The sequence below is a fragment of the Geotrypetes seraphini genome, chromosome 16, assembly GCF_902459505.1.
Source record: "Geotrypetes seraphini chromosome 16, aGeoSer1.1, whole genome shotgun sequence".
Lineage (NCBI taxonomy): Eukaryota > Metazoa > Chordata > Amphibia > Gymnophiona > Dermophiidae > Geotrypetes > Geotrypetes seraphini.
The window spans coordinates 17,809,566-17,833,378 of NC_047099.1; the positions used below are offsets into that span (position 1 = coordinate 17,809,566).

The 23,813-nt window shown below is 41.9% G+C and overlaps 1 protein-coding gene across 1 annotated transcript; it reads right to left on the minus strand.

The window, feature by feature from the left end:
• Nucleotides 1–361: 361 nt before the first annotated feature.
• On the minus strand, nucleotides 362–19,187 carry LOC117349756 (olfactory receptor 3-like). The gene is made up of 3 exons (XM_033923347.1): nucleotides 19,176–19,187; nucleotides 17,818–17,955; nucleotides 362–1,337 (listed from the first exon to the last, which is right to left on the minus strand). The coding sequence occupies exons 2-3, from the start codon at nucleotides 17,856–17,858 to the stop codon at nucleotides 362–364; spliced, it is 1,017 nt and encodes a 338-aa protein (XP_033779238.1). The 5' UTR covers nucleotides 17,859–17,955; nucleotides 19,176–19,187.
• Between the last annotated feature and the right edge of the window lie 4,626 nt (nucleotides 19,188–23,813).

Consider the following 23,813-nt stretch of genomic DNA (forward strand, 5'->3'; position numbering starts at 1 on the left):
TATACCACAATACAATATCGATCTTATTCAAATATGGTTTGATCAGCGATACCTATATCCATGGGTCATAAATCTGTCCTGGGGGGTCTCCCAGCCAACTGGGTTTTCTGGATATCCCTAATGAATATGCATGAGGTGGATTTGCATATAATAGAAGTGACAGGCATGCAAATCTGCCTAATGCATATTCATTAGATATATCTTCAAAACCTGACTGTCTAGAGGTCCTGCTGGACAGGTTTAAGAACCACTCCTCTAAAATCTAATTCCTATCTACTGTGGCTATCCTAGGCCAAAGGTGGTCTCATGTCAAATATATCCAGTTCTCATCTGCCTCAGACAATATTGTCATACCGGACTTTCAAAAGTATTTAGAGCTTGTGAAAATTGACTTTGTGCGAATGGCTTTTCTCAGGGCCATGTTTAACTCTTTACTTCTCAAGCTATAAATAAGAGGGTTCAATAGTGGGAGTATTAATATATACATTACAATAGGCAACTTGTTTGATTTCACAGAGTCTTTGGATTCAGGTTGTAGATACACTCCTATAATTGTTCCATATAAGAGAGTGATGACTGTTAGATGGGAAGAGCAGGTGGAGAAGGCCTTGCTTTTCCCCTCTCTAGAACGGATTTTCAGGATGGTGTTGATGATAAACATGTAGGATGTCAGAGTTAGGAAAAATGGAAGGAAGACTGACAAAATTGATATCGTAAAAGTCAAAGAGTCAGTGCCTGAAGTGTCTGTGCAGGAAAGTTTCATTACTGCAGTGAAATCACAGAAGAAGTGATTGATGACATTGGAGTCACAGAAAGAAAACTGGGAAATAATGATAGAATGTGGTAGAGTCTCTAGAAGAGGAGTTATCCATGAAGCAGCTGCCAGAAGAGCACAGACCTTTTTATTCATAATGATGTAGTAACGTAAGGGATTGCATATTGCAACATAGCGATCATAAGCCATAGCAGTGAGAAGCAGAAATTCTACCGCAACAAAGGCTATAAAGCAATACATCTGCAGAATACACTCATTAAAAGATATAGTATTATTTTGTGCCAGGAGGATTGCTAGTAATTTTGGCACAGTGACTGTCACAGAAGTGATATCTAATAAAGACAAGTTGGCCAAGAAGAAATACATGGGGTTGTGGAGATGTCGATCAGAACATACTATGGAGATAATGAGGAAGTTCGCCAGCACAGCCATGAGGTAGAGGAGTGAAAAGAGAGTGAAGAAAGGGAGCTGTAGCTCTGGGAATTCTGAGAATCCGAGAATCCGGAATTCTGCCACACTGCTGTGATTTCCTTTTTCCCTGTGTTCATGTTCCATAGTGGTGCTGAAAGAGAAAAAGTACAGGGGAAAAAAATTAGAAACTAGGAAACTTTGAAGAAAATAAAAAACAGAAATCTGTCAAATAAACGTCAAAGTGATACATTGGAAGAGTCGAAATCATTGACATAGTCATATGGGGCCCTCCCACTTAGGGTGCAGTCTCTCCAAATTGTAGCACCCGTTGCAATGGCTTGTGGAGATGCCTAAGCCCCGCAACAAAAAAAAGAGATATTTCTGGCTGACCACCTATGCTGCCTGAGTCAGTGACATGCTTCTAATCAATGACACAAACACCCCCATGTGAGCTCAGTCTATGCATATGAGCTTATCATGTATAAAAAGTGCATAGGTTATGGCTAGAAGTGTGTTTCCAACTTCAGATGTGAGGGGAGGGGAGGGGGAAAGGGGGGAAGGGGTGTCAGTCAGAGGACATCCTTGGCACGCATTATTTGGGCATCCCCCCCCAGGAAGGGTAATAATTTTTATTTGTCACCAAACTGGGGCGGAGCATAGAGGCAAGGCATCCTCCATCTAAGGAATTGTGTTCTGCTTATGCTACTGGTAAGGATGCAATACGAGGGGCTGCTGAAAGGTTCTCAGCCCAACCAAGAAGAGAATGATGTGGAGCCACAAAACTTATAAGTTATTCCACACTTTTCATGACACTTCAGTTCATATCATTGAAACGAAAAGTGTCAAGAAAAGGGTGGAATAGCTTATAGATTTCATGGCTCCACATCATTCTGTTCTTGGCTGGGCTGAGAACTTTTCAGTGGCCCCTCATAGAAACTAGGCAACAATGAAGAAAACCCCCCAATAGAACCCTTTCACATAACTGCTAAAGTGATCTATTGAAAGAGTTAAGATATGATACAAGTAAATCACAACCTTTATGATGTCATCTTGACCAGAGAAATAACATCAATGTTGCTGGTCTTTCTTTATCTGCCTGAACTAATAAACAATACGTACATTTTATAAGGTGTGAAATCAATGTTAAATTGGATGCTGAATAGTAAAAATTTCTAGATAGTTTTACCTATATAATTTTCTAGATAATTTTACTTATATAAGAACACAAGAATTGCTGCTGCTGGGTCAGACCAGTGGTCCATCATGCCCGGCAGTCCGCTCCCGCGGCAGCCCTTAGGTCAAAGACCAGTGCCCTGAGACTAGCCTTACTTGCGTACGTTCTGGTTCAGCAGGAACTTGTCTAACTTTGTCTTCAATCCCTGGAGGTTGTTTTCCCCTACAACAGCTTCTGGAAGAGCGATCCAGATTTCTACCACTCTCTGGGTGAAGAAGAACTTCCTTACGTTTGTGCAACACAAAAAGAATATATGGATAAGTTCAAGAAGATTTGGGGACCATTAACAGATTTTTGCAATGACTGTTTTTAATTTTTTCCCATAATAAGATAATGGTTAAAGAAGGGAGGGAGGGAAGGGGTAAAGAATTTATTCTCTTTATTATACATTATAAAAAATATATCATAATGAATGATAGTCTTATGAGAAATTAACGTGATAAAGGGAGGGAAAAGGGTTCATAATTAAATAATAATTGATAAAATCATTACAATATATATGTTATATAAATTCATAAGAAAAATAATATAAAATATGGTTTATATAAAATACATTATAAAGATATCAAGTGTATTGTTAAGATAAATGTATGGAAAATTTATAACACTTGTTGATATGTGAAAAAATCAATAAAAAACTTAAATACAAAAAAAGAATCTATCTCCTTTTAACTTTAGAAAGTGCTCTCTCGTTCTCTTCTCCTTGGAGAGGGTGAACAATCTCTTTTTCTCTACTAAGTCAATTCCCTTCATTATCTTGAATGTTTCGATCATGTCCCCTCTCAGTCTTCTCTTTTAAATGGAAAAGAGGCCCAGTTTCTCTAATCTCTCACTGTACGGCAACTCCTCCAGCCTCTTAACCATTTTAGTCGCTCTTTTCTGGACGCTTTTGAGTAGCACTATGTCCTTCTTCATGTACGGTGACCAGTGCTAGACACAGTACTCCAGGTGGGGGCGTATCATGGCCTGGTACAACGGCATGATAACCTTCTCTGATTTGTTTGTGATCCCCTTCTTAATTATTCCTAGCATTCTGTTCGCCCTTTTCGCCGCCACCGCACATTGCGCAGACGGCTTCATTGACTTGTCTACCAGTACTACCAAGTCTCTTTCCTGGGGGTCTCTCCGAGTACTGCACCGGACATCCTGTATAAGCTCTGGAGTTGATTGGCTTAGGATATGGGCAAAGAGGTTCAAAAAAAGGTTTGGTAGACCTGGGGAAAGCCATTTTTTAACCCTTGGAATATGTAGCATAGGATTTGGTGATATTTGGGCTCCCCTCAGGAATTTGTGACCTGGATTGTGCTTGATGGACCTTCATTCTGACCTACTATGGCAGTTTTATGTTATATTTAATCATATTTATTAAATTTTCAAATACAAATTAAAGAGTAAAAAACATTTCAAATACAAGAAGAAAAATAAAATTTACAGAACTATTATATAATAAACATTATCAATAAAAACAAATATTCCCAATTCTCTCCCTTTTCCCCCCATCCTAGAGCTGTGATTAAAAAAATCATAAGATATTAAATAATATACGACTGCGAGTATGTGGTGTTAAAGTGTCTAAATAAGGTTGCCAAATACAGTGGAACCTTGGTTTAAGAGCATAATTCATTCCAGAAGCATGCTCATAAACCAAAATACTTGTATATCAAAGCGAGTTTCCCCATAGGAAATAATGGAAACTCTCTTTGATACGTTCCCCCCCCCCGAGGCCAGCAGCGCTGCTGCCTCCCCACTCGCAAAGGCTCTCCCTGTGCAAACCGTCACCCCCCCCTCCACGCAAACTGGCACCCTCCGCCTGAACAACTTGAACTTACCGCCCCCGTCTGGCACCGGCACTCAGCCCACAGGATGTACCGGTCTCGGCGAGAGGGAGAATTAGAAGGCCTTGAGCATGCGCAGATGCATGCTCAAGGTCTGGCAGAGGCAGGAAGATCTTCAAGTGGCACCGGCATGTCCTGTGAGCTGCGTGCCGGTGCCAGATGGGGGTGGGGGTAAGTTCAAGTTGTTCGGGCGGGAGGTGCCGGTTTACGCTGGGGGGGAGTGCGCCGGTTTGAGCGGGGGGGGGGGGGGAGGGTCTTTGCAAGTGGGGGGGCAGTGATGCCGGTTCTCAGGGGGGGGGGGGGGTATGCTTGCAAATTTAGTCAACTCTCGGTTTGCGAGACAATTTTTGCGAGAATGTTTTGTTTGTCTTGCAAAACACTCGCAAACCGGGTTACTCGCAAACCGAGGTTTGACTGTAGTAAGAAATTGTCTCCCCTGTCCATTATCCCATTCTAATAATTGCATATGTTCCATTGTCAAGATGTGTAACATTGTAGAACGCCAATATGTTGGTCTCAAGGGTCCAATCCAAAGATAGAGTATGACTTTCAGACTTGATAAAATTGTTCTTTGAAGAAAACCTCTAAGGCCTCTTGGAATAGGATGTTTAAGATCAAAAATCCAAAATATACTATAGCTATTACAATGCCAATCAATGTTCCACATTTGTTCAACCTTAGAAAAACAACCCCCCAAATTTGGCGTACCAAAGGACATGTCTAAAACATGTGAGATAAATTACCTTCAGGGTAACCACACTTTAAACATGATCCTACTGAAGCAAAAATCGCCTTATAAGCATGCCAGGGAGCAATATATATATTCTACAAATAAATTTATAACCCATTTAAAAATAGGTAATATCAGAAAGAAGACCATATCAAATCTTAAAAATTCTTTGAATATGGGACCCTTGAAGCTGAATCTTTAATTCTTCATTCCAAGCTTGAACTATTTTATTATAATCTAAATTAGAAGAAAGATCCAATAAGGAATGTCTAAAATATTTAAGGGGTACAATCAATTGAGCATCTAACCAAAATAATTCTGAAAGAGTATCATATGCTTTAGCATTCAGTGACAATGAAGGCAAAGAAGTTACAAAATATCTCAACTGCATATAAGAATATATATCCAGACTAGACCAATTATAAACAGTACGCAACTGTGATAATGTTGGTAAATTTCCCTCATCAGTTAATATCTGATATAGATATGAGATATTTCCTTGCTTATTAGATTGAAAACCTGCAGCTGTTATACTAGGTGAAAAGGAACCATTACCACAAATAGATAAAAGAGGCATAATCCTGAAATTAAACTTTATCAATTGCATATCCCTCACCAGGTGGATCTCAAAGGAATAATTAAAAAATAATAAGGATTCTCAATTAAAAAATAATGATTTCTCAGAACAGCAGTCTTCATCTTGGAAATATGTAAAAGCTAACTAAAGTGATAAGGTCTCCATAATTTTAACTCTACTAAAGTCCAGGAAAAATAAGATGTTGAGAGAAACCAATCATGGATGTGACGCATATGACAAGCCTCAACAAATTGCAGTTTTAAGTTATATATTTACCACAGTTCTATTGTGCATTATTCATATTAAATCTAAATAGATCACAAACATTCATAAATTAAACACACACAACAATATTCTGTAAGTTATGTCTGTAAATATGTATCCTGTGCAGACAATGCCTGTTTGGATGCCAACCTTCAAACTGTATGCTATCAAAGATATGTGGTATAGTTATAGAATAGAATGCAGTAGTAATATTTTTTATTTATTTATTGCCTTTTCATGAAGAGATTCACCCAAAGTATTATACAATACATTAAATAGTAATCAGATGCTCTTTGGTAGTTCCTTATCTTTTCTGGCAGGCTCAGAATCACACTTTGGTACCTGGGGCAGTGACAGATTAGGTGATTTGCCCAGGCTGGGATTGAGCTTTCAACCTCATGGTGATGAGACAGCAGTTCTAACCACCAGGCCACACTCCCCTCCCAAGTATGTGAACATATGCCCGTCTTCTGTTGCTTTAGATGCATATTTGCATATTTACTCAAGGAGTCCAGTCCTTATCAGTTCCTCGAGATACCTCGACACAAGGAGTGGTGAAGACGCAGAAGGATTGTGAAGACCTGCAGTGTGACATAAACACGCTTGAGAAATGGGACGCGACATGGCAAATGAGGTTTAACGTGGATAAGTGTAAGGCGATACATGTCGGTAACAAAAATCTTATACATGAATACAGGATGTCTGGGGTGGTACTCGGAGAGATCCCCCAGGAAAGAGACCTGGGAGTACTGGTCGACAAGTCAATGAAGCCGTCCGCGCATTGTGCGGCGACTGCAAAAAGGGCGAACAGAATGTTAGGAATGATTACGAAGGGGATCACGAGCAGATCGGAGAAAGTTATCATGCTGCTGTACCGGGCCATGGTACGCCCCCCACCTGGACACTTCAGAAAACAATTGAAGACCCATCTTTTTTCTAAATATTTGACTGCTTAATGAATTATCTTATTCTATGTAACATGTTTACTCTTATAACTTTTTGTAAACCACGTTGAACTTCTGGTTACGCGGTTAATAAGCACAATGTTATTTGCAGTACAATTGTAAGGAACTTTTTACCCCCTATAAGAACATAAGAACATAAGAAGTTGCCTCCACTGGGTCAGACCAGAGGTCCATCTCGCCCAGCGGTCCGCTCCCGCGGCGGCCCATCAGGTCCGCGACCTGTGAAGTGGTTTCTGACCACTTCTATAACCTACCTCAAGTTCTATCTGTACCCCTCTATCCCCTTATCTCTCCATATATTAAAAGTCTACTAATATACAGCAGTTGCTTCTCTATCAGCAAGTCACATGTATGTACTGTGTAATGAACAGTCTTTTAATTTTATTAGCTGTGAGGACGGGCTACTGGGCTAGATAGACCCAGTAAGGCTATTCTTATGTTCTAACTTATTTTCCTGGATATTTGAAAATTACTTCCTTTATCCTCCCTTCTGATTATTCCAAATTGCTGACAAGCACTGACGTTTTTTTGAGGATTGGTTTAGTCGGGCACAAAATATCTCTGATGATACTTCAGATCCTGTTTGACTCACCCTCACTAGGTACTAGATGCTACTTGAGTGATTGATTCATTTTATGATTTTTCAAGGCAGAAATATAGTGAAAAATTGTTTTATAAATACTGTTGAGATTCAAGGGGATGATTCATATAAGGATCGAATGAAGCATCAGCCCCAAAATGATATTGTTAGAACAAATCTTTCTTTCTCTGGAAACAGTTCTACAAAGGAGAAATATAGGAAATATTTTCACGAGGCCATAGTTTATGAGAATACCTCATGTTGGAGAACATTAGTAGAGATTCTAGTCCAAAGTAAAGAAAAGTCAAATCCCCTGTTACTTACTTAGCCAATAGCTTCTGAGTAAGGGTAATGGATGTGATATAATGTCTTTCTGTGGTACAGCCAAAGCATCTTAAATGTATTATTTTCAGGTTCTTCCACTGTCCCTAAGAGGGCTCATAATCTAAGTCTTTGTACCTGGAATAAAGGGCCTGATGTGTTGGAGAGTTTATGTTGAACATGGACCCATTTGGGAACTGATCCCTGGATATGGAGACCTTGCTAATTGTCCTCTGAATCTTTTCACTAATATTGTTTGCATGGCTTCTGCATAGTTTTGTTCCTTATATGCCTTTGGGAAAAGACATAAATTCATAATTCATAAATTCATAATTCTTATATGCTACTTAAGCCTGATGCATGATTGGGGGGGGGGGGGGCGCTGCTGAGCCCGTGAAGAATGGCGGCGTAGCAGACAGGCTCCTGCACCTCGGTATGAAAAATCCGCAGAATCGCTGATTCGATCACGTGTTGTATTGCTGCTGAATACACTGCCTCACTTATAAACGTTCTCTGGCTCTGATTTCTATCGTTCGGGTGAGTGATGGCCGATAAAAAATTAAACAAACGGCACAAACCCGAGCCGGTCTCCCCGTCTAAGGCCCCGCTGCCCTCCTCCGATACAGACACAAACAAAGAAGTACTGGCTGAACTCAGGGTGGTTAAAGAAATGGTTTCTGATATGAAACAAACAACGGAAGAAATAAACGAAAAATTATCCAGCATGTCTACTGATTTTGTGCTGCTACAAACGCGGGTAACAGAGCTGGAGGGGAAATCGGAGGCCACCGCGAACCACGTGGCAGACATGCGGAAGCAGGTCACTCGCATTTCACTGCTGGAAAAAGATTTGGAGGAGAGTAACGACCGTTCTCGTCGTTCCAACATAAGGCTACTGGGAATAGCTGAAGGTGCACACGATCGTGATCTCATTAAATATTTAGAAACTCTGATACCCAAATTACTTGATCTCACCTTTGATAGAGATTTTGAAATTGAGCGTGCACATCGTGTCCCGGCAGCCCGAAATACCAATGGCAGATATCCTAGACCGATTGTGCTAAAAGTCCTCAGGTACCAACATGTGTTGGACATAATGCAACGTGCTAAAATAAGATCTCCAGTACTCCATGAGGGTGCCACCATTTTATTCCTTCCAGACCTCAGCAAAACTACAGCGGCTCGTCGCAAGCAGTTACTGTCCTACAGGCCTCAGCTGAAACAACTTAATGCAAAGTTTGGCATGCTTTACCCAGCGTGGCTGAGGGTGACATTGAATAACCAGACTAAAGATTTCCTCAAGCCTGAAGATCTTGCTGTGTTCATTGAACAGCACGCACCCACTCCTATTCACCAGGTTTGAGAGACTGGATGTATACTGTCCCTGGTACTCAATGCTCTGTTTGCCATAATCCTTTTGTTGTCAGTATTAATATATTAATGCAATACACCTAATGTTTTACTGTTATATCAAAGCGATTATTTCACTTTTCTCTGCATTTGTTTCATGTATATGTCCAAGATGCAGTTGTTCTGTGTGTTTAAGCTGTTGTTCTTTACTCTCCTGCTGCACTCACATTGTTTAGCATACAGTGTGATTTGAGATCACTACTATATACACATGGTATACTCAAGGTTTTATTCTCTTTCAGTGAGCAAGTGCTGTGTCTTCTGTGCTCTAAAAGACACTTACATATATTGTGCTTATACATGACATGTTATTGGTCTGACTCTAATGTCTTAGGTATCTATCCTTTCATATTTCTTGTCCCTTAACATAATTTCTTTAAATACTAAAGGGCTCAACAAGAAAGTAAAACTACGTAAAATAATGGATTATCTAGAACAATCACATCCAGATGCAATCATGTTACAGGAATCCCATTTAGACAGACAGGCATCTGAAAAGCTACACCCTGCTTGGGCTTTAAAACCTTACTTTTCGTCTGCGATAAATAAGAAAGCAGGGGTGATTACTATTTTGAGAAAGAGGCAGGATTTGAATGTCATATCATCTTCCACAGACATTAATGGGAGATGGGTCAAGGTAACCCTGAGCTACAATGATCAAAGATTCACACTACTTAACATATATGGGCCTAATTTAGATGTCCCGGATTTCTTTCATGCCATTACAACCTCAATATTGGAGGAAGATGACTCTCAATTAATCATTGGGGGTGACTTCAATATGGTACTTGATGGAAAAAAAGACAGAAAATCATCTGTTGCTTACAGAAAACCAAAATCATGGTTTGCGTTACAGTCTCTCATTACCACACTACACCTACAAGATGTCTGGAGATCTACGCGCCCAGCAGATGAGGCCTTTACTTTCTTTTCTTACCCGCATCTCTCGTACTCACGTATCAACTTCTTTCTGGTGAGTAATACTCTGAGTTCAACCGTTATCAATACAGCTATCTTGCCTATCATGGTTTCAGACCATGGAGCTATAACGTTGAAGTTGACTCTCACCACTCCTCCGCCGCCTAGAAAACAATGGAGATTTAATGCTGCTTTACTCCAAGATCTCTCCTTCAAAGAACACATTCAAAAAGCTATTAAGGAATACTTCAGTTTTAATACCCCTGAACATACTTCCTGGTGCTGCTGGTGGGATGCTTTTAAAGCTACCATTAGAGGATCCATCATTGCCTACGCGGCTAATAAACATAAAATTAAGAGGCAGGAAACGGATAGAATGGAAAAAGAAATTGAAAGATTGGAATCTCTTCACCAAAAGACGCCGCTGGACATTAATATCCTGCGCCAACTTTCCAAATGTCGTTTTCAATATAATGCTTCTCTCAGTCACCAAGCCTCGGAATCTATTTTGCAGCGTTCGGCCACTTACTTTTCAGGAAATAATAAAGCAGGCAGATTGTTGGCTACATATCTGAAGAAAAAATCAGAGAAGACATCCATATCTAACATTCAGCTATCTGATGGTAAGGAAATCACTGACCCGAATGAAATCTCAAATGCCTTCATGGAATATTATCGGGAACTATACTCTACACAACAACCTACCGGAACTCTAGACTCGTCCTTTCTGGATGAGCTTCCCCACTCCATACTGACAGATGAAGATAATTGCAGTCTTTCTCGACCTTTTACGGTAGATGAACTGTCTCTTACAATTCAAGACATGGCTTGCAATAAAGCCCCTGGACCGGATGGTCTACCGGTAGAATTCTACAAAGCTTTCCAGGATGACCTGCTTCCACACTTTTTGACCTTTCTGGAACATATTGTGACATCGGGAGAAGTGGAAGGCACCTTCACAGAAGCGACCATTATTGTGATACCAAAACCTGGTAAGGATCCGAGACTCATCACCAACTATAGACCCTTATCACTTATAAATGTGGATGCGAAAATATTTGCAAAATTATTGTCCACTAGACTACAGACAGTCATTTCCAAACTCATACAGAATGATCAATGTGGGTTTATAACTGGTCGATACTCGGAGGATAACACTCGTACCTTCACTCATGTAATTGCTCATGCACAAACTCAATCGAATGATCTATTAGCAGTTGGAATCGATGCTGAGAAGACATTCGACAGAATTGAGTGGCCTTTTCTTTTTAGAACGCTGTCTTGGTTTGGCTTCTCGGAGGACTTTATACGCATAGTGAGGGTATTATACTCCTCACCTTCTACCAGAACGTTGATCAACGGTTCCCTCTCACACATGTTCCATCCAACCAGAGGTACCAGACAGGGGTGTCCCCTCTCTCCGCTATTGTTCAACTTGGCTCTGGAACCTCTTATAATTGCTATACGGAACAACCCAGATATCCATGGATTTAATCTTTCAAATATGGAAATAAAGATTTCTGCTTACGCAGATGACATCTTACTCTACATCACGCCCTCATCCTTTCCTGCTATGTTGTCAGTTATAAAAGAATATACTGCCATTTCGGGGTACAAATTGAATACATCTAAAACAGAAGTCATGCCTCTTAACTGTCCCAGCGTAGAAAATGAAATTTCTGCTTATGGAGTACAATGGTCGAGATCTAGTATGAAATATTTGGGAGTGATGTTCGGTCCCACGATTGAGGAAACTACACAACTTAACGTAAATTACATGCTGGAACTAACTAAAAATGTCACGAGCAAATGGTCTCCGCTGAATCTGTCTTGGTGGGGTCGATTAGAAACGATCAGAATGATGATCCAACCAAAAATCACATATGTTTTAAGCATGCTTCCATTTCATTTACCAACCTCTTTCTATAAAGCTATTGATGATATCCTTTCTAAATTCCTATGGAACAAGAAGCAACCCCGCATTGCTTTATTGAAATTGAAAGCTTTCAGGGAAGATGGTGGAGCTGGATTCCCAGATTTTTTACGATATCACAATGCCTTCTTAATGGTTCCAGACACACTATGACAACAGGAACGCAGACATACCGGCCTGGCTTCACCTTGAGCGGTCTCTATATGGTGAATCCCGCCTATCGCTCTTACCAGGGTCAATCTTGTCTAAGAAAGAAAAAGCTGACCCAATTCTCTCTTCATACATGAAAGCGCTCCTAATGGCTGAATCCACATTATCTATCAAGTGGGCTGACTCTAGCCTGATCCCATTATGGAATAACGCTTTGTTTCAAATTCAAGATTCCACCATATCATGGAGTAAATGGCAGAGATGTGGTATAAGATCTGTACAAGACCTGATGGAGGGCGATGAATGGCTGTCCTTTGAAAACTTGATGCTCAAATGGAATCTTTTGAATCAACACAGATATCAATGGATGCAACTACTAATGCCTAATGTTCTCACCGCCTCACCTTTACCAAGTCTATATACGTTTAACCAAAAAATACCCACACGGAATAACAGAGCTTCTACTTGGTACAGATCTGTTTTATACTCTGCTGGTAGACCTGCTAACACAACTGAAAACAAATGGAATGCTGAAAGCCTGATGCATGATTAACTGCTTCATTAATTTCATATTGTTTTGTGACCTGTCAACTATACCATATTCAACATCTTTGTTTTGTCTAGGAACACAAAATGTGTTATGCATTATACATGCAGATATCAACTCAGTCAAGTAAACTGCCAACATGTAATCATTGACCCAAAAGCTACATAGCAAAAATGTCTCACAATACAGTATTGATCTTACTCAAATGTAGCTTTACCAGTGATAGCTATATCCAGGTCCATACTTTAAAGCAGTGGTTCTTAAACCTGTCCTGGGGTCCCACAGCCAATTGGGAGGTTTCAAGATATCCCTAATTAATATGCATGAGGCCGATTTGTATATTCATTAACAATTAGTACAAACAGGGCTTTAAATCACTTAAAATGGCTTCAGCTAACGCAGTGGTTCCCAAACCTGTCCTTGGGGACCCCCAGGCCAATCGGGTTTCAGGAAAGCCCTAATGAATATGCATGGAGCAGATTTGCATGCCTGCCACTTCTATTATATGCAAATCTCTCTCATGCATATTCATTAGGGCTAGCCTGAAAACCTGATTGGCCTGGGGGTCCCCAAGGACAGCTTTGGGAACCACTGAGCTAACGCTACAATAAATACCTACTAACTTTAAGAAGACTTCTATAGTGCTTATCATGTTTTGATTTTCATTACCACATAATAAATATATTTATATCACACTGATTTAAATAACATATTACCAAACCACACTCTCTGAATATAAGAACATCAGAACATCAGCAGTGCCTCTGCTGGGTCAGACCAGAGGTCCATCATGCCCAGCAGTCCACTCACGCGGCGGCCCATCAGGTCCAGGACCTGTATAGTAATCCTCTATCTATACCCTTCTATCCCCTTTTCCTTCAGGAAATTGTCTAATCCCTTCTTGAACCCCAATACCGTACTCTGTCCTATCACACCCTCTGGAAGCGCATTCCAGGTGTCCACCACCCATTGGGTGAAGAAGAACTTCCTAGCATTGGTTCTAAATCTGTCCCCTCTTAATTTTTCCGAATGCCCTCTCGTTCTTGTAGTTTTCGAAAGTTTGAAGAATCTGTCCCTCTCCACATTCTCTATGCTCTTCATGATCTTGTAAGTCTCTATCATATCCCCTCTAAGTCTTCGCTTTTCCAGGGAAAAGAGCCCCAGTTTCTCTAATCTTTCAGCATATGAAAGGTTTTCCATACATTTTATCAATCATGTCGCTCTTTTCTGAATCCTCTCGAGTATTGCCATATCCTTCTTAAGGTATGGCGATCAATATTGGACACGGTACTCCAGATGCGGGAGCACCATCGCCTGATACAACGGCAGGATAACTTCTTTCGTTCTGGTTATAATACCTTTCTTGATAGTACCTAGCATTCTATTCGCCTTCTTAGAGGCCGCTGCGCACTGTGCCGACGGCTTCATTGTCTTGTCCACTATTACCCCCAAGTCCTTTGCTTTCTGATATCACCACTGGACTCTACAATCATATTGTTCAATCAGCCTGACATAGGGCTGTGTTTCACTGGATCAGCATTTTCAGGAGCCATGACTGCTATTGTTATATGATAAAATGAACTATGGTAAGAGGTGAAATAACTCGGTGAAAACCCGACACAGTCGCGGCTCCTGAAGACACAGCCCTGTATTGGGCCGACTGAACAACATGATTGTAGAGTCCAATGGTGACATCAGAAAGCATAAACTATAATCATTGTGGTTGAGCAACATGAGACTGTGGAAACAATTTGCAATGCAGCAAGAGAACATGTGATAATTTTAAACATGGGACAATGTGGTTTTGAAAGGAACTAAAACAGAAAAGGCTAGCTCGAGTCCAGGTTTTCTGGCCCAATGGGGTGTTCCCATTGAGCTATTTTATAAGGTCGTGTAGTTTGATTTGTTCACAGAGAGTGAGGTTTGGTAATATGTTATTTAAATCAGTATGATATAAATATGCATATTTCATTAGAGATATCTTGAAAACCTGACTGGCTAGGTTTAAGAACTACTGCTCTAAAGTCTTGATCGGGCATTCTAATTCCTATCTACTGTGACTATCCTAGGACAAAGGTGGTCTCATGTCAAATATATCCAATTCTCATCTGACTCAGACAATATTGTCATACCTGACTTTCAAAAGTGTTTAGAGCTTGTGAAAATTGACTTTGTGCGAATGGCTTTTCTTAGGGCCATGTTTAACTCTTTACTTCTCAAGCTATAAATAAGAGGGTTCAATAGTGGGAGTATTAATATATACATTACAATAGGCAACTTGTTTGATTTCACAGAGTCTTTGGATTCAGGTTGCAGATACACTCCTATAATTGTCCCATATAAGAGAGTGATGACTGTTAGATGGGAGGAGCAGGTGGAGAAGGCCTTGCTTTTCCCCTCTCTGGAACGGATTTTCAGAATAGTGGAGATGATAAACACGTAGGATGTCAGGGTTAGGGAAAATGGAAGGAAGACTGACAAAACTGATATCGTAAAAGTCAAAGTGTCAATGACTGAAGTGTTTGTGCAGGAAAGTTTCACTACTGCAGTGAGATCACAGAAGACGTGATTGATTACATTGGAGTCACAGAAAGAAAACTGGGACACAATGATAGAATGTGGTAGAGTCTCTAGAAGAGGAGTTATCCATGAAGCAGCTGCCAGAAGAGCACAGATCTTCTTATTCATAATGATGTAGTAACGTAAGGGATTGCATATTGCAACATAGCGATCATAAGCCATAGCAGTGAGAAGCAGAAATTCTATCGCTATAAAGGCTAAAAAGCAATACATCTGCAGAATACACTCATTGAAAGATATGGTATTATTTTGTGCCAGGAGGATTGCCAGTAATTTTGGAACAGTGACTGTCACAGAAGTGATATCTAGTAAAGACAAGTTGGCCAAGAAGAAATACATGGGGATGTGCAGGTGTCGATCAGAACATACTATGCAAATTACAAGGAGGTTTCCCAGCAGAGCCATCAGGTAGAGGAGTGAGAAGAGAGCGAAAAGAGGGAGCTGCAGCTCAGGAAATTCTGAGAATCCGAGAATCAGGAATTCTGCCACACTGCTGTGATTTCCTGATTCCCTGCGTTCTTGCTCCATAGTGGTGCTGAAAAGGAAAAAAATAATAATAAATAGAAACTAGGAAACTTTGAAGAAAATATAAGATGAAAACCTTTCAAATAAATCTCAAAATGATACATTAGAAGAGTCGAGATCATTGGTTTAGCCGTATGTGGCCCTCCTACTTTGGGGCAGTCTCTGCAATAGATAAAGCAGGATCCATAAAAGTTTAGAAAAGTGATTGGGGAAAGTTACTCGTAATAGACTATTATTACCATAGGGTTACAATATGGCTCCAGAGAAAGGAGGATGGATTGAAACATCTGGGTTTTACTTCCATTGAAAGCAATGGAAGTGAAACCCTGATGTCTCAATCTGTCCTCCTATTTCTGGAGCCATATGGAACCCTAATTATTAAGGTAATGCAAATCCACTAAAAAAAAAATAAAAAAAATGAAGTTAATGGCCAGAAATACAAACTTCAAAAACTGCAAAACCCCCTACTGTACACTTATATATACACAATTCAGTTTTCGTGACATAATTTGACAAAGCTTTTCTATCCAATACAGCAGGGGTGCCCACACTTTTTGGGCTTGCGAGCTACTTTTAAAATGACCAAGTCAAAATGATCTACCATCAATAAAATTTTTAAAAAACACAACGCACACTGTACACATAGAAAATGTTAATTATCATTCCTATTCCAGGGTTTTTCAGAGGTCAAGGCAGATGACTCTATGCACTATCACCTCAGTAACAACCATACAAAAATAGACAAATATACCTCCCTCCCTTTTTACTAAACCACGATAGCAGTTTTTAGAGCACAGGGAGCTGCGCTGAATGCCCAGCGCTGCTCTCGACGCTCATAGGCTCCCTGCGCTAAAAAATCTAATGCGGTTTAGTAAAAGGGGACCTTAGTGTAAAATATAGACAGCAGATATAAATTCAGACACATTTTGATCACTAAATTTAAAATAAAATCATTTTTCCTACCTTGTCTGGTGATTTCATGATTCTCTGATTGCACTTTCTTCTTCTGACTGTGCATCCAATCTTTCTTCCCTTCTTTTAGCCTGTATGCTTCCTCTCCTCCAGATCTCATTCCCTCCCCCAACTTTTCCTTCCTCTCTCCCTTTCTTTCTCTCTGCCTCCCTTTCTTTTTTTTCTGTTTCTCTTCTTTCCTTCTGTCTCCCTGCCTGCCCTTTTTCTTTCTTTCTCCCTGCCCTCCCCCAAGCCACTGCCATCGGGGACCAGGACCCAAACCACCACCAATAACAGGCCCGAAAGCCGCCGCCGCCCCAAGCTCTCCCTGCTTCGGCCGTCGGGGAGAGGAAGGCTGATTGGCCCAAGATCGCGATCGACCTATTGGGGGAAATGCTGCCGGGTCCTGCCTTCGCGGAAACAGAAAGTAGGCAGGACCCGGCAGCAAGAAGAGCAAATGCTTCACTAACCTGTCTCCCGCCTTAGCCCATAGCGAATGCTTGCTTCAGGGCTCTCAACATGTGCGTGCCGGCTTCCCTTCTTTCCCCCCCGGACATAACTTCCAGTTTCGGAGGGAAGAGAAGGGAAGCCGGCACGCACACGTTAGAGCCAAGGAGCATAAGTTCGCTACAGGCTGAAATCTCCAAGCCGTTTTTTTTGTTTTTTTTTTTAATGTTCAGCGGCGGCAGCAGCAGATGACAGCTGAGCGGACCGCCCAGCTAAAAGGCCCTAGAGAGAACACTGGAGAGGAAGGCTGATCGGCCCGGTAGATCAGGACGGCAACAAGAGTCTATCACGGAGCCCGGGATGGGCTCCACAATCGATTCGCGTTGCCTTCCTGAGCTACTGGTCGATCGCGATCGACGTGTTGGGCACCCCTGCAATACAGCAATCAGATTCTGGCCATGATACTGTATTAAGACCTATTTTCTGGGTAGGAAAAGCCTCTGAAAATGGAGTGGTCATAATAACGACTATCCTCCTTTCAATCAATGTCTCTATGCCCCCTCTTCTATTTTTTTTCTTTTTTTTTCAACGGAAACATATAATAACTTGTAACAGTTTTTTCATAGATTTTGGGGACATGTTAAATATTTTATCAAATATTCACCTATCTTGAATCATCCACACAATATTTCCAGGCAGCTCCATGTAATTTGTCCAAACAACTCTGATGCGGCCAGCATTCCGTGGCTCTCTCACCGCTGTGAAAAGGAAATTCCTTAGTTGCTGCTAGGCTGCTCAATCTCTGAAAAATAATAGTAATAATAATAGTCACATTTGCTATACTACAATTATTGCACTAGACAGATCTAAGCAGTTTACTATCTAAGGCCCTCTTTTACTAAGAGCGGTAGAGGTTTCCCCTATGTCCCCTTAGTTCACTCCTTCGTGCGTCTCCTACTTCTCTGAATATCTTGACCTACTCTCTCGTGATTTCCTGTATTGATTACTGCAATGAGCTCTATAAAAAAAGAAATAAGAAGACTCCAAATTATACAGAATACTGCAGTGAAGATCATATTTAATGCAAAGAAGTTAGACCATGTTACTCCCCTCCTTTATAAAGCTGGTAGAACATAGAATCAAATAAAAAATTATTTTACTAACCTTTAAAACTAGACAAAATAGTCAACCAGAATTTATCAAGAACCTTCTTATTCCCTATAATTCTTCTAAGACTCTAAGATTTTCTTCTAAAAATCTTTTATCTGTTCCATCTCTGAAGTTTATCAACACAATGAGGTCTACCATTTTGTCTGTCAGCGCTCCATCTCTTTGGAATAATATTCCGGTTCACTTACGGGAAGAATCAACTCTTCACCATTTTAAGACAAATTTTAAAACATTTCTTTTCTTGATGCTTTCGAGACCTAAATGCCCTTTTTAGGGCTACATAGTTTTATTCTACTTTTAGACACCTTCCCTTTTGTTTTTTCCCTATATGTTCTCTTTCATACTTGATGAATTGTAGTTCTACCCTTCTTCCTTTTTTTGTTTCGGTTTGTTTTTGTATTGTTCTTAAATGTTAATAATGATAATTGTTTTAAAGGATGTAAAGTTATCCCATATATGTTTTTAACATAATGTTCACTGCCTAGAAGGCCGATTGGGTGGTTTATAAAATTTTTAAATAAACTTGATGCTAATAGGATTTATACGGTGACACGTCTAAAACACGTGGTATAAAACTGCGCTGACAATCGCGTGCAGTAATTATGTGCGCTGCCTTCAAACAGTTGCTGTTAGCGCTTTGAGGGAACCTCACCCACACACACACTACACTGAAAAATGCATAATAATAATAATCCTATATAATAAAAAGCTAGCCGCGCATGCGCACTCAGACCTGCGTGATCTGTCCTCCCTGATCCGTAGGTCCGTGGCCAGAGTGCGAATGTGGCGGACAGATCGGAAAAGCACAGCACAGCACAGCCGGCGACTCCCCCCCCTCCCGCCCTCACTCACTGCCAAAACCACCACCTCCTCCTCGCAGGCTCACCCGCTTCTAAAAATAAAGAGAAAAGCGCTGCACTGCGCTAACGTTGGCTTTGCTGTCTTCTGTCCACTGCGGCTCGCCCTCTCTGACTACTTCCTGTTTCCGCTAGGGTTGGCCGCAGTGGATAGAAGACGCCGAAGCCAGCGGCTGTAGCCGCCGATCTCCGTTTCTCCGGGGGGGGGGGGGGGTGTCTGGGAGGAGAGGGATCGCGGCCACTCAGCGCCCCCACTGAGGAGCCCTGCAACTTTCCGCTGCCCGGGACCCGACTCATTTGCCGCCCCCCCCCCTCTTCCCTTACCGCGGACCTGACTGGCGGTTTAAGCAGCGTGTCAGCAGTCTTCACACGCTGCTTCGGGCCCTTCTACTGCCCTGATTTGCTCCGGACGTGCCAGAGTAAATCAGGGCAGTAGAAGGACCCGAAGCAGCGTGTGAAGAATGCTGACATGCTGCTTAAATCGCCAGTCGGGCCCGCGGTAAGGGAAGGGAAGGGGGGGCCGCGTTTGTAGTCGCGACTGTGGGAAGGGAAAGGGGGTAGAAGAAACGCTACAAGAAGAAACACACAGGGGAAGGTGCACAGGGAACTGGTGTGGGGGGAGGGAAATGAAGGGGGAAGGAATGCTGCTTTGGAAAGACAGTCAAAGGGAGGAAGGGAGACAGAAAGACAAGAAGAAAGACACAGGGGCAGGTGCACAGGGAACTGGTGTGGGGGGAGGGAATTGGAGGGGGAAGGAATGCTGCTTCGGACAGACAGACAGAGGGAGGAAGAACACAGAAAGAAAAGAAGAAAGACACAGGGGCAGGGAGATATACAGAAAGACAAACAGACAAAGGGGGCCAGGAACAGAGACAGACAGAAAGAAAGACAGCGGGAGTCGCGTCAGGAGGGGTGCGGGATGCCGCACAGGGAACTTTTCCAATGGGTGCAACTGGGCAGCTGTCGGGAGCCTCTGATCAGAGGCAGAGCAAGGTAAGTGTATCATAGGGATAAGAAGGAGGAGAGGGGGAGAAAAAGGAAGGGACGCCTACTGCTGGACAGGGGGAGAAGGAAAGAGGTGCTGATGGACAGGGGGGGTGAAGAAAAAGGAACGGAGGCCTAATGTTGGACAGGGGGAGAAGGAAGGTGCTGCTGGACAGGGGGGAGGTAAAACAAAGGGAGAAGGGCTGCTGCTGCATAAGGAGAACTGTGAAGGGGTGGTGGTGGACACAGGGGAGGTAAAAAGAAGGGGGAATGGACAGGGTGAGCAGGCAAGGGGTGGTGATGGACAGCCAAGGAAAAAGAAAGACAGAAAGAAAGAAAGCGGCTAAGGAGAGAGAGAGAAAGAAATAGAGAGACACACACACATATATTCTAGCACCTGTTAATGTAACGGGCTATAAGACTAGTAATAATAATAATAGCTTTATTTATACCCTGTCATACCTATTCAGTTCAAGACGGTATACGGTAAAGTAGAAATACAGTATCGATACTGCAGGTATCGTGGCAAATGAAGATTACAGCTTTGGTTTGGGGAGGAGAGAAGAGAGGGAATTGCACAGTAGGAGGGGGTGCATGTTAGGATTATAGGTGGGATGGATGGGTTTCGAAGGATCAGATAAACTTGTTGAATAAGTGGGATTTCAGGGATTTCCTGAAGGATTGGTATGATGGAGAATTCAAGAGGAGGGCGCTCAAAGTGAGGTAGGTGGGCGAGGTGCCGAACAGTGTCTTGTAACAGAGGCAGCAGAATTTGAAGATGATTCTGGCTTCAAGTGGTAGCCAGTGCAGTTTTTTGTAGTATGAGGAGATGTGGTCGGTTTTTCCAGGCCAAACATCAGTCTTACTGCCATGTTTTGGATCGCTCTTAGACTCTTAATGGTTTTTTTGGGGGAATACCCAAAAAACTAAGCATAAAGGCAGTTTTCAATGTAGTGCGTGGGTTCCCTCCCACCCACCCCCAATGGAAGCGCCAACACTTGTAAGTTTACTGGGAGGGGTTCCCCCCACATCCCCTCAGAGCGCTAACAGCAACTGTTTGAAGGCGGCATGCAAAAGTCCTGTGCGGGATTGTCAGCGAGTGATTATCAGAGCGGTTTTGTCCCGTGCGCTTTAGTTACGGTACCATGAGAGTCGGAGCATTAAGCACTTTCATGTCATGGTAGAAACCTCTACTGCAGCTTAGTAAAAGGGGAGGGGGGAGGGGGATAGAAGAGTCAGATGAAGAAAAAGTAAAAATGACAGTGGCCCATATACAAAGTAGAGTAGAATTCCAATTGATTCAGTATACAAAGTGGTGTAAGAGACGGGAGCTTGTGGATAATGATTCTTTGTGCATGGTCTGGGAAGCCATATCTCTATGCTAAGTAGGTGAAAAGGCTTGTGTGAATGGCAAGGTCTTGAGGGCTACTTTAAATTCTTTGAGGGAGGGTGTATTGCAGCTAAAAGGGCAAACAGCCGTCCGCGCAATGTGCGGCGGTGGCAAAAAGGGCGAACAGAATGCTAGGAATGATTAAGAAGGGGATCACAAACTGATTGGAGAAGGCTATCATGCTGCTGTACCGGGTCATGGTACGCCCTCACCTGGAATACTGCACCCAGCACTGGTCGCCGTACATGAAGAAGGACACGGTCCAACTTGAAAGGGGCTAAGGGACTGGAGGAGTTGCCGTACAGTGAGAGATTAGAGAAACTGGGCCTCTTCTCCCTTGAAAAGAGGAGACTGAGAGGGGACATGATTGAAACATTCAAGATAATGAAGGGAATAGACTTAGTAGATAAAGACAGGTTGTTCACCCTCTCCAAGGTAATAATAATAGAGAGAACGAGTTAGAAGGGGATAGATTCCGTACAAATGTAAGGAAGTTCTTCACCCAAAGAGTGGTAGAAAACTGGAACGCTCTTCTGGAGGCTGTTATAGGGGAAAACCACCCTCCAAGGATTCAAGACAAAGTTAGACAAGTTCCTGCTGAACCAGAATGTACGCAAGTAGGGCTAGTCTCAGTTAGGACACTGGTCTTTGACCTAGGGGCTGCCGCGGGAGTGGACTGCTGGGTACAATGGACCACTGGTCTGACCCAGAAGTGGCAATTCTTATGTTCTTATGTTTAAACAGATGAGCCTGAAAAATGAATACTCGGTGATGAGTGGACTCAAGATGTGCTTGTCATGGTCCAGATAGGACTAGGCGAGAATCATTCACAGAGCATTGGAAACGGACTGGAAAGTAAGGGATGGTGAGACATGCAAGACAAACTGGGGACCCAAATTGATATGCTTTGAAAATTTGCAGGAGAATTTTATTTTATTTATTTATTGAAAAAATTTACATACACAATATTAAAATAACGACAAGATATAAACAAATACATGATAAAATAATCATATAATAAAAAGAAATACATACAATCCTCAGGGAAATACCATAATATGGAAAGAAGAGCTCATTGATAATTCATCAATTTTAGCTGAATTAACTAAAAAAGGCATCAACGAATAGCTGCGTCTTTAGTCATTTTCAGAAACCTTTTCACAATAATTTCGTTTCTGACTGACTAAGGAGTTCCATAACTTAACCCCCGCACAACAAAAAGTCCTTTTACCTGTCTCAGCAAGTCTTGGATTCATGGACGTCTTCAGTAAAGCTACACTCTCAGAATGCAGAGATCTTTTGGCATGTAGCCAAGTATATTACTTTGACGTAATTCTGGGATGTTTCTATACAAAAATTGATGGCAAATCATCACTGCTTTATATTGGATTCTGAAGGCGACCGGAAGCCAATGGAGTTTTTAAAGTGATCCTCTGTTTAACTAGGAGCCGTTGACACAGTGCGCAGCGGCCTCTAAGAAGGCAAATAGAATGCTAGGTACTATCAAGAAAGGTATTACAACCAGAATGAAAGAAGTTATCCTGCCGTTGTATCGGGCGATGGTGCACCCGTATCTGGAGTACTGCGTCCATTATTAGTCGCCGTACCTTAAGAAGGATATGGCGATACTCGAGATGGTTCAGAAAAGAGCGACACGATTGATAAAAAGTATGGAAAACCTTTCATATGCTGAAAGATTAGAGAAACTGGGGCTGTTTTCCCTGGAAAAGAGGAGACTTAGAGGGGACATGATAGAGACTTACAAGATCATGAAGGGCATAGAGAAAGTGGAGAGGGACAGATTCTTCAAACTTTCGAAAACTACAAGAACGAGAGGGCATTCGGAAAAGTTAAGAGAGGACAGATTCAGAACCAATGCTAGGAAGTTCTTCTTTCCCCAAAGGGTGGTGGACACCTAGACTGCGCTTCCAGAGGGTGTGATAGGACAGAGTACGGTATTGGGGTTCAAGAGGGGATTAGATGATTTCCTGAAGGAAAAAGGGATAAAAGGGTATAGATAGAGGATTAATATACAGGTCCTGGAACTGATGGGCCGCCGCGTGAGTGGACTGCTGGGCATGATGGACCTCTGGTCTGACCCAGCAGAGGCATTACTTACCCACACTTCAACCTGAATTACAACAATAAGAGCTCCCGCATAATAAATCTGTTCGCTTTTCCCTCACTGAAATCATGTCATAAAAGATTCTTCGAAAGAACCTTCTCTTTTCAAGCGGCCAAACTAAATTCATGGCTCAC